We start from the raw sequence: 12,512 nt of genomic DNA on the forward strand, positions 1-12,512 counted from the left end.
TTTTTTCAATGTATGCTTCAGACACGGGTCACGACGAGGCGTTCCCCATAGCGACCCCTAGAGGACGCAGTTCGAAGTTCCCATGAAAGGGAACTATGGAATATTTTTGAAGATTATATATCAATTCTAAGCACACAGTCAAGCTTTTTGTATCCAGCCAGCTGAGCGAGGTGGGATGATTAATAATGTATCTTTACGATGCATAAATGAAGTTGTCCGAGATGTTTTTAAACAGATCTGACTGTCAGCTCTAATGAAATGGAAACATGACGGTTGGTGTAAACAGCCATGCTGGAAGCACACACAGGAAATGATGTTGTAAGAGAAGTGGGTAATTATTACCTGTCAGCCCTGTGTCCATGGCTGTATGGAAGAGAGTAAAGCATTAAAAAGTGATGCTACTGTGAGGGCATCTATGTGTGTGTTTGCACTGATCTAATGCACATCTCTCACTATTTCATGACCTTTACTCAAACGCTCTTTGAGTGAAAAACTCTTGCTCACATTGGACGCAGAATTCATATACACCCAGACTGGATTCTTATCTGTAAAACCATTTGCATTATTATAATGCTGTACTGTTTCCATTAGGTGGCACTGTTGGTCCATGAGTGTTTTGGACTGGATGACTCAAATGGTCTTGCTCTATGGTTGACATTCAAACGAATCCTTTTAATTAAGCCTGGGGTCATCAGCTCTGTGTGTTCTCTCCCAGCTGTTAAAGCATTACCATCTTTTGCTGCTCAATTACCAATTCAGATGCACTTGTTAACATTCTTGGTGTCATTATTCATAGCCACAGTGAAGGATTATGGGATATTACAAATTGATTGAAAGTGGGTTGCTTAATAAGCTGCAGATGAGAAGCAAACTATGACAACAATATTTGCAAAAGGAGCAAAGATAGATTACTTGCTCAAACTTTAATTTGGAAACATTTGAAAAGACTGTAAAAATTTTTTATTAAAACTCACTCCCAGAATGTGGAATATTTTACAATTAAATGTCTTGTATGTTGTATAAGATAAACTAATAAACTGTGGGAGATTGACCTTTGACTTCACTCACCTGCGAGCTGGCACAAAAGAGAAGTGGCCTGCAGTGTTTGGAGAGAAATTACGTGGGCTGTCCAATGGGCTGCTTCCTGAAAGATACCAAAAATGTTACATTTAGGGAATTGTTTACAAAAATCAAGTTCAACTACCCATTATCAAGCCAGACTGTTACAAATAACTGTTGAAATACATTCACTTCATACTTCATTGACTTCATACTTCAGGCCACCAAGAGACACATTATGCCCATCATAAGTAAACGCAATTACCCTAAGGTTCTTACCTGCTGATCTTTCCCATTTATTTTATGTATCAAAGCCCTTTTATGGTAACAAAACCCTTTAGAAGAGTGGGCTTCTTATGTAGGCCGCATTGAGAGCAGAGGTACAGGGATAAAACACACTTTGATCACGGTCTTTTCTATTCTCTTGCACAGCTCTCTGAGAATAGATTAGAGCTTAGAGAGTGAAGCACTTACAGTGTTTAAGTGCTTTAGACAACAGGCCGTTCCATCAAAAATGCCTCAAGTGGAGTGATATTGCATAATGAATGTTATTTAATGATTTGCAGACCATGAGCAAAGAATCCTTTTTTGATTAATGCAAGCTCAAATTCATATTCAGGGGATTTTGCTAAGAACAAACTCTTTATCTCTATTCCAGTGGTATTTAAATGGCGAGAAGATTTCATATCCTGGGCTTTTTCACAGTGTGGTACATTTTTACATCACAATTTAAGATGAAATACATAAAGAGTATAGCTAATAGATTAAGACATATGACAGCTATGAGTCATGTTACTAGATTAAAAAAAGAAGAAAATTTGATCTAAAAACCACTATTGCTAGTCGTGTGAATTAATGAGCACAGATACAGGTATCATCAATCAATCCAGTCAATCTGAGCAACGGGGCGCTCCTATCTGGACTGTGTGGAACGGCTTGGGTCACAATCCCCCATGCATTAATCATGCATTAATGCATTTCGTCAAGCGGCCTATGCCAAATCTTAAATATTAATGAGAGCATAATTCTTTGTCAGGAAGTGACTGTAGGAACAGCTGCGCACAGCTGGACTGGGACACGGAGCAGTGTGGATCTGTCATGGAGATGCATTCATTTCAAGGAGAATCCTTGGCACAATGGTGTGCTACACAGTGAAGCACCAGCTTATTTTTCATCACGAAGACTGTAGTGGATGAAGGGTTTGCTAAAGAGATGCAGACACTCTCTCATACGATGCACAGCTGAGAGAAGAAAACTAATCAGCACCCTGTTGAATCACACATGCTATAATCACACCACAGCTGAATGTGGTACGGATGAGGTTTTTGGATGATAGTCTGAAAAATCACACAGAATCTGACATTTTCAACTTTCATATGTGGAAATAAACATATTGATTTTTTAAAAATGTGACTTCAATATGAACACAGCGATATTCATGCATTGTTTTAGTAATTTTAACTCGGCATTCTTCATAACTGCATGCTTAATTTATCCTTCCTTCACTCATATCAATGTATATATTGCACAATATGAAGTAATATACAGAAAGTTCCAAAAAATAAAATGACTATATAGACAATTACTATATAGATCAAATGTTGTGACACTTGCATTGAAAAGTGTTAAAATACTAATGGTAACAGATTTAAGAGTGAAAGTCCAAAGTTCTTTGAATTTATAATAATAATAATAATAATATCATAAATATTACAAAATAGTAAATATATCATATTAAGGAATAGTATGAAATGTATTAATTTAAATTTTTTTAATAATTAATAATAATTACAAAAAAAAAATATGGAGGAAAACTAAGAGCTTGAATAGACAAAGGGTGCTGGATAAACACCATGTTAACAGGCTTTGCTTTAGCCAGGTAGCAGGCCAGCAAAATAAAATAAAAAATAAAAACCTGCTGCTGGTTAAATGTATAACAGATCAGAATGTTTTACCCCCACACAGTGATTAATTATTATTATTTATTTATTTTAAAAAATGTTTTTTTTACACAGATCAATCTAATATGCTTACACAAACAGCAGGATCACAGTTGTAGTGAGTTCTCCTCTCGTCTTAAGCATAATGACACCTCACAAAGTACTGCAGTATTTAATTCTTGTGCTGCTGCTGGTGTCTAAACTGGCAAACAGCTTCCTGAAACAGACTGTAATGAGTGCAGTGTGGCACTGCAAACCCCCTGTTGATTGTGCACAGTTGAGTTTGAAATAATTTAGCCTCTGTGCTGCTTCTGTTGGCAGTCGCATTAGAATGCTGCTAATGGCTTTGAAGTATAATATATAATTATCGTTATCGAATTATCGCCCAGCCCTACTTTGAAGTGCTTAAAATGAAGCCGCATTTGGGTTACTGTTCCATTTTAGATTTGTTCATTTAAAAATTGCACGCACACAGATTCAAGTGATGCCTCCCAAACTGCTTGATGCAGTACAGACAACACAATCAGTGTTTCCATTAAAACTCGTGTGGGTTACATCAAGACTGCACTGCAAAATATAATATCATTATAAACACCCTGAATCTGTATTCTACAATAGTGTGGCATCAAACTAAGCTATTGGTGTCTCTTTTCACACTCTACTGTGTGTGCTGATGGTTTAATCCAGTAATTCAGTGAGTAGATGGGGTTGACAAACAGACGTCAATGATCAGGACTGCAGCACATTATTTATCATTTTAAGAGCCCTGCTGAACTGCGTAAACATGATCTGTGTGCTTTATGTGCGCTCGTGACCTGAGATCAGTTATAATCACACATCTAGTCATCTCCTTAATCTCTCTCTCTCTCTCCACACACACATTCACAGAAAGAGAGTATGCCTGCTGGTTTTGACAGCTGATCTCTCAATTTCTCTTTCCTGCTCAGATTTTCCACAATGTGGAAGTGACACAAGGGATACATACACCCACTGGAGCAGCAGCACTTTTATGAAGTGTTTTATTACCAGCTTCAGCTTTATTAAAGCATTACTGTGACAACCGAAGTGTTACATAGTGCTTTGCAAAGTATTAACCATTTCTCTTGGTTTTCTGAATGACAAATCTCTGATATATCGTACTGATATTTTTACACACTTAAGCTGTTTTATCATACATAATTAGTTTTATAATTATAAAACATTTAAAAATACATTAAAATATGTTTTACATATACAATATTCTAAACAAAATACTGAAAGTATTCATTCTGTGCCATTTTTTAATGTAAAGTTGTAAGTTGTAACATTTTACAAAAAGGCTAATTTTGCTAACGGTAGTTAATGCATTAGATATCATTAACTAACAATGAACAATTTTAAAGTATTTAGTTAAGTTAAATATTAATGTGAATTATCAGGAGTATATTCATAAACTAACACAAATAAATGCATTGTTGTATTGTTCATTTGTAGTTAATAATAACAATCAATGAATTAGCTAATGTTAACAAGTTGAACTTAAGCAATAACTAGTGTTTGTGGTCACTACCATGTTGAAATGCTTCAAACTCCAAGTTTATTAGTGGACAGAGGATTCCCCACATTCTGTACCATCCATTCTTCCTTCTGTTTTAATAAAATGGCTAGTGCCCAAAGCATGAAACTACCATCACCATAATTCACTGTAGATATAGTGTTTTGTGGTCTGTATTAGATATTAGATTTTTCACCAAATAAATCATATTGAATTTCAGTTAAAAAGCTATATCTTGGTTTCTACTGACCACAAAGTATCTTTCCCATATCACAAATGGGTCAATATTATGGTTTTTGGCAAAATCCTGATATGTTCTCACATCGTTTTTCTTGACTAATGGCTTCTTTTGGCCACCCATAGATTATTTCCTTATGAAACATTTCGTAATTACTCTTCTTAGAAATGCTCTTTAGCTTATTTTCACAGCAGTTCTTCAGATTTACAGTCTAAATAATGGTCCTTTAACTGTGGGGTTATTATCCACATAGAGTATTGGCTACTTTAATGATCATTTAATGTTATTTAAATGCACAGGTAGAGGACAATTGAACAGCAAATATGCCCCCATTAGAGCAACTGTCATTTGTGCTTCTGTAAAATGAAAATGTTTGCTTACTTTCATGGACAATGCACACACCACTTCATACACAACTGACAATCACTCATCTCATCTCTATGATAACTTAAAATTATCTTCTCCTAACATTCACATTAGTCTAGTCTGTGTGTATGTATAACACATGGATTTGATTATACCTCATGTTTTACAGGGAAAGGTTAATAAGAAGATTTTCAAACTCAGAATGACGTATTTCAGACAAGACGGAAAGTACAAATCTGCCAATCCCTAAGGAGGCATACAGAGAAATTGTATTACAAAATGTCAACTGTCAATCCATTCATAATGCCCATGAATTAGATGAGAAATCCCTGCACCACATTAGAATTACTCTATGGCAAACTGAGATGTGATGGTTGCTATGGAGATATAATATTTTGTGAACAGCTGCCCCACAGCTTTCCATTTTTTTTGTGCGACAAGACAAACAGCATGTGAAGCATACTTGTGAAGTGTGTGCAGTCTGTATGCCTCTGGTCCAGAGTCTAGTAAAATGTCAACAGTCTACATAGCCAGCTACCTACTAAGACAGCATCCTAACAGAAAAGACACCTTAAAAGTGGCTGAAATAATCTAAATAAATAAAATGTATTTCTAATCGATATTTACTCAACTCTGTCTTCCATCTTGGGTTATTTCCACTAAGCTCATTGCAAAGAAATTTGTAAATCAAAGTATCTTTTAAGGCAGCATAATGTTTCTGCCTATTGTTTGGAACAGACTTTACATTGGGAGCATGAAATGCATAAAAATGTATTTTTGGTAAACGGCTCAAAATGGTGGTATATCTTTTACCTGGGTGTCCGTGCAGTGGTGAATGGGGGCGAGGCAGAGTAGGAGAGGTGCTGGATGTCACTATCAAACTCTTTCTGTTGCTGGTCCGACAGCTGTAGAAAAGAACCAAAAACAAAATTCAGGATGATCATTTGTCTCATACATTTATGCATAATGACTAAATAGATGGCGCAAAAACAATTAAGATGATGATTTTTAGATTGAGCCAAATGTAAAAACAGGTCAGAGTTAAGACATTGTAATATACTGAATCTATGCCCATTCAGAAAGATTACAGAGAGCAAAGTACGAAAGAACATCACCTCTAAATGGCAGTGGAGTCAGATGATCATTGTCTAATTCAGGTCACACAAACCTGTCTCATTTTAAGAGGCTGAAAGTGCACAGTAATATCTGCTCTCTTTTCTTCTGGCTTAAATGCTAAAAGCCTACAGCTCAAGCTGACAGGGGGAAAAACGGCCACCTAAAGCTCAGCTCAAATGAACCTTGAGACTTCCAGCTAGGACAATACAGCCTCACGCTCCATTGCAGAGAGGAGAGATGACCGACTGAGCTTTCAGAATTGCAAGACGGAGAGCAGTGTAGTGAAAAGTAAGGGATGAGTGCTCCTTAATTCAATGTGAGCAAAATATTGACATACACGCACACATAGCTGAGCAATCAGAAAGGCAAGCTGTAGCCTTTACAAGACATCACGCCACTGCTGAATCTACAATCTACATCATGACAAAATAAATTATATTTCACCAGAGTTTTGAGCATCTGAATTAACATATAAAGCCTATGTTCCATAGAATAATGCCAAGACAAGACATCAAAATACAAGACTATGTCTTTATTCGGCAATATCTTAAGTGACTAAACTCAAAAACAAACAAAAACTCAATAAAAAAGAACAGCTCACAAAAATCGGTTGGAATCAACTGTAATGATCTTTCACCGAATAAATTCACAGAATCAGTCAGAATAGTTACTGAATGGCAAGTCATTACGTTCAGTCATGTCAGACTTGAAATGAAACAAGAACTGTTTTGTGTAGGGTTGTAAAACTTAAATCAGTAGCATTACTAACTATTTATTACAAAAATGTGAATGTTTTTGGAGTTACAACTCTTCAACATATTATATAATAATAATAAAAAACTTTAAAAAGTCTTTTAAAGTAGCTTCTCAAAGTGCTCTACACCAGTGTTTCCCAACCGGGGTGACGTCTGTCGAGAGCAGGGGTGCCGTGTAAAAAATCATTTTTTAATATTTCTAAATTGCTAAAATGTTCATAAAAGCCTGAAAAAATAAAAAGCAATTTATTTCATTTGTAGGCCTATCGTAATTTCGTAATTAGTAATTTCTTTATTTGTTCTTATTTTATTATTAACTGCTAAGCCCTCTACACAATATAAACAATGCAATTAATAAAATTAAAGACAATAAAAGTAAATGAAAAAATAAGCATCAACAAGCAAATGCTATTTAAAAAAAAATATGTATTAAGTTGAACTTTAAAAATGTCATAGGTCTGAACTTCCCTAAATTCAAGAGGCAGAGAATTCCAAAGGGCGGGAGCATAGGAAGAGAATGCCCTCTCACCCATAGATCTCAAGCGTGTTTGAGGAACCACCAGCAAGTTTGATTGTGAGGAGCGTAATCTGCGATTAGGAGTGTAAGGAATGTAACAGTTCTGTTAAATAAATCATAATTTTGAAATCAACTCTTAACCTGACTGGGAGCCAATGCATGGATTCTAAAACTGGAGTAATATGGTTGCACATCCTGGACCCAGTTAAGATCCTGGCGACCGAATTTTGTACATATTGCAGTTTGTTTAGTGTGGATTTAGATACAATAATCTATCCAAGAGAAGACAAAGAAATTTATCAGCATTTCTGCTACAGTAAAATTTTGCATAGGACACAATCTTGAGGTGTTTTAACAGTACTCTGAACAAAAGAATCGATTGACAGATTAACATCAAAAATAACTCCAAGGTTCCTCACTCTATTCTGGATTTCCAAAACAGAGTCATCGAAAGTCAAAAACAGAGAACCAGCTTTAGAAATTTGATGACAGGAACCAATGAGCATAACTTTGATTTTACCACTGTTCAGACACAGGAAATTATAACTTGCACATGTTTTTATCTCCATAATACAGTCAGAAAGAAAAGCAGTGTCAGGGTGCTCATCAGGTTTTGAATGTATATAAATCTGTGTATCGTCAGCATACAAATTATAATGGAGGCCAAGCGATCTCAAGAGATGGCCAAGTGGTGACGGATAAATATTAAAAATTAAAGGGCCAAGACTGACCCCTGAGGAACACCAGTGAAAACAGAGCTAATCTCAGAACTAAACCTTTGAAATGGTTTTATCTAAAAGTCTTTAAAATGAATGTCACTTGTTTGATATTCTGGTTTATGAGGCAAAGACAATACATTTTCAAGTACAGTCAATTGTGTGTCCAAAATCTTTCAGGAATGGGTATGGGTGTGTAAAAAAACTGAAATCTGCATCTCACACTGCAGAAAATTGGCCATGGCTGTTGAGCATTTCACACATTTGACAGTATGTTACCGCTGTTCTGAGCCTTTTCCGACCATGACAATGACATTAAAAGTGTTTGGTAATTTTCTTGATAATTGCATGAATGCATTTTGGTACAAACAGTGTTGCAGAAAGAGTAACTATCACAGCAGAGACCTGTGCCACTTTCACAGTGGCAGCCATCACTCAGTGTGTAATGGAGGTTCAGAAGTGAGTAGAGTCACAGCGGGAGACATGGAGAAAAAGAGAAAGCAAGGGGTGTGAGGAAGAAGAAAAGCGAGAAACCTGGAGAAAATCGATGACTCACGAGCTAACACTGGAACATTAATACTTAAAGAAAGGTCTTTCTTCTAAAGTGGCTGATAAGAAAAGATTTCTACTGGTGCTGGCTTAAAGATGAGATTTATTTGGAGAAGGATGTTAGGTGAATGAGACATCAGAAAAGCATTGTGATGTTATCTGCCACGTGCATGCTGACCGCAAAATGCTTAAAAATGGTTATGATCAAGACATCTCACATTTTATCAATGTGCAATGTTTAATATTATTTTCGTTTGAGCTGTAAATCAGTAATGACCTAAATGTTCATTAAATATCTACATATAATTAAGAAAAAAAAATCTTATTCTTAAAGAGTCCACAGCCATTTGCATATACTCTGCATCAAAAACATATATGAATACTATTGCAGTTTTGTTAACATTTTTATTTTGTTTATTTAGTAATTTTTATTATTATTATTATTTTTTACATTATACTTATATTGTGGCGTTTAATAAGCCATTTTACTGGTTATATCAAGGAGCTCAGAAGACCGCTTACATTCACAACATGGATTGATCACGTTAACGTTGGATAGACTCACGGTCTATGGAAGAGAATTTATGCCACACATTACTATCCCTTTAACCCCTTCTCAAGGTTGCTGCTCACGAGTCTTTCTGACTAGATATATAACCAACATATATTTACAAAGCTGACACTTTTTGATGCAGAGTATATGCAAATGGATGTGTGGACTAATTAAGAATAATATTTTTTTCTTAACTATATTGAAAGAGACACTTTCAATAAAGACATTTCATTTACTCAAGCACTTATTGTACACAAACAGCCACAACTTGTCAGTGCTGTCATGGAAGCTTAACACAGCTATAAGAATAAGAATTAGAATGAATAAGAAGCTGACTGTTATCCAGAAAATGTTCATAGGTGAGTGTGAGGGTGGATATTGACATGAATTAGCAATAATTAACAAAATTAAAGTGCATTTTGGAATAAATTGAGCTTGGAAATGAAACTCCAGAAGGTATGATGCTGAAAAGAGCTGCACACTCTCATTAAAACATCATTTTCATTCCATCATCAGAAAATAAAAAGGGGGAAAACATGGCAGGAAAAAGCCCTGGTACAATTTACATGATAATAACATGAGCAGCTGTGTAGGATTCACACATGTGAAAAGAAAGTTATCCCTTAATTACAGTAATTGCAGAGAGAATTTGTTTCCCCTCGACTTCTAAACACTAAGAAATGTCAATTTTATTCACTAGAAAACCTGCTTGTTTTCATTTTCTTCTGTGTTCATTTGAGTTTGCTTGAGTTGATTAAGCTTCATTTAAACTAATTCAAGTGTGACTGGAATTGTTGTGAGCTGTTCTGAATGACACATTAGGTTTGGAAGAATTTGTTTATGTTTAGATACAATTAACAACTATGAAGTGTACATGAAGTATAATTATGAACCTGCTGTCTCTACGCTTTAGTCAACAGGTTATGTGTTATATGCTTATTTTAGATTTTCGTTTAGTTCACATCAGTTCAAACGCACACTATGGCTCTCCAAAAATGGGCCACCTGAACTAAGAAAAAGATAATCCACTCATACACTCACTTATCCTGGATTAGATTGTACACAACAGCATAAATACTCTAGTAAAAAGCCTACATTTCAGAATAAACACTTCTGCAGGCATACTGCATAGCCTCGAGTACAAATCCTGTGGATAAAAGAAGCAATAGTGAGGTATTTGTGAGAAACTGTCAGAGCTCTACCACTCTATCCCTCTAAACTTGATTTTAGATAAGCCAGATAAGATGCTATAATGGAGGATCTTCATTCATGAGAAATGAAGCAAAGTCTCAGTAGACAACAGAAGGCAATTGCATTCCTCCATGCTGCTGGGCAGGATAATGTGAGCTGAACTGCCTTTACTTTGCTCTGTGTACTGAGCTGCAGAATAATACTGTGTCCAAGCGCAACCTGACAGGATTCCGGCGACAGCAAGTAATTTTTCTATTCTTGCTGAAAGTGAAGACAGTGCGTGACGCCACATGATCACAGCCAATCAGAACATATGTGAGGTTAAAGCATGATTTTGGACCAATGGGATTTCACTGTGGGTGGAACAGAAAAAAAAAAGTCTTGCTGGACAGTAGGGGACAAGATTTTACACAAAACAGATAGCATTTATTGCTTGCCGCTTTGTCGCATTGCATCTGGTTAGGACACAGAGTTTATTCACATCTGCACATCAAAGCATTGAGGATTATGACTGAAATTCCTTGTGATATGACAGGTGTTTAAAGCCATATGTGCCTTCTAAAGTAATCTAAACACACCTATGTATGTACACAGATTGATATGCCTAAACAGAGTAAGTAATACACTTAGAAGTGTACAAAAAAACATGCATAAACAGAAAAGGTATAGATAGTAGTTAAAATGCATGGAAAAATTATTTCTGCTGTTTAGCATATCAAATTATTATCCACCTGAAAGAGTGTGTTATTTTGGTCTAGGATGCACACTGCCAAATGCCATGAGCTGAATGGTGTAATTGCCATGAGCAGATGCAAGGAGCCAATTAATAGTGAACACTGCAATTATGAGCAAACACATGCTAGCCTAGTGCTCCACCCCACTCAACACTATGGACAGGTTGAGAGGGGGTTAAATGAGAAAATAAACACATGCATTGCCTCTTTTATAACAAGCTTGACCCGAATTGAGGTTCGGCAAGCATAATATAACTGAAACAATGGGAATAGTGGTTTCAAGAGATGCAAACCAGCCTGACAGGATCAATGCTGGCCAGAAAGCCAATTACAGCACTGATGGTTTCCGCCTCGAGCTTCCTTCGTGTAATCAAGGTACTATCAATATTGTGCACAATCATTTTCATTTCAAATTAGAGTAATTTTCTTCTGGAAAGACGGGAATATGGTGGCCCAAAGGTGCCACATTTATAGTTATCATGCTGCCTGTAGCATTCCTATGTGGGTAATTAAAATGCAAACAACCATCAACCACTGTCTAAAATACAATGAATCAATGACTGAGACCTGCTCAGATGTGCCTAAGAAGGCTTTCCACAGGCTAAGTGGCTATATTGAGTGCAGAAAAAAAATGAGAAAGAGAGAAATCAATTGCATGTAACATTCCATATCATCAAGGAAGATGACAATTTAACAGTCTGAACGATAAGAAATTGGTTCTGCTGAATGTTTCATGAGAGACTCAAATACTTTTTGCATGCACACACAGACTAAAGTGTTATGGGGAGTGACTATAATGAGAATGCTGAAGGGAGGCTGAATGATAGGGGCAGACGATGAGGCCACAGATGAAGAGGATGATGGAAGGAAAAGAAGAAAGCATAAAGGGAGATAAAGGGTCTTTAGTTATTATTATACCCAGCAGTGGCTATGGCAGCATCACATGGGCTTAAAAAGCTACTGTTGAGAGGGTGTGCGGTCATTCTGCTCAGCTTTACATTTCTTTACCTTTACACTTTGTAACATGTTACACAGACCACATCAAGACATGATACCACTGAGAAATTCTATAGTGGAGTCATGCGAGTTGATGCAAGTTGACAAGTGAGGTGTTAGACTGCATCTAGTTCGGCAACACCCCAGAGACAGAGAAGACTGGTGAGTTATAGCAGCGTCTCACACACAGACACACACACACACACACACACACACACACACACACACACACACACACACACACACAC

General features: G+C 36.4%; 1 protein-coding gene across 1 annotated transcript in view; it reads right to left on the bottom strand.

The window, feature by feature from the left end:
- Window positions 1-12,512, bottom strand: part of LOC107692432 (microtubule-associated serine/threonine-protein kinase 2-like) — a 183,754-nt gene that overhangs the window by 28,688 nt on the left and 142,554 nt on the right. The window contains exons 5-7 of the mRNA XM_016491479.1: window positions 5,951-6,042; window positions 1,069-1,144; window positions 343-363 (exon numbers count right to left, since the gene is read on the bottom strand). Coding sequence (XP_016346965.1) covers window positions 343-363; window positions 1,069-1,144; window positions 5,951-6,042 — 189 coding nt within the window. The remainder of the gene's footprint in view (window positions 1-342; window positions 364-1,068; window positions 1,145-5,950; window positions 6,043-12,512) is intronic.

This window comes from Sinocyclocheilus anshuiensis, unplaced genomic scaffold, assembly GCF_001515605.1.
Source record: "Sinocyclocheilus anshuiensis isolate Anshui unplaced genomic scaffold, SAMN03320099.WGS_v1.1 scaffold70, whole genome shotgun sequence".
NCBI lineage: Eukaryota > Metazoa > Chordata > Actinopteri > Cypriniformes > Cyprinidae > Sinocyclocheilus > Sinocyclocheilus anshuiensis.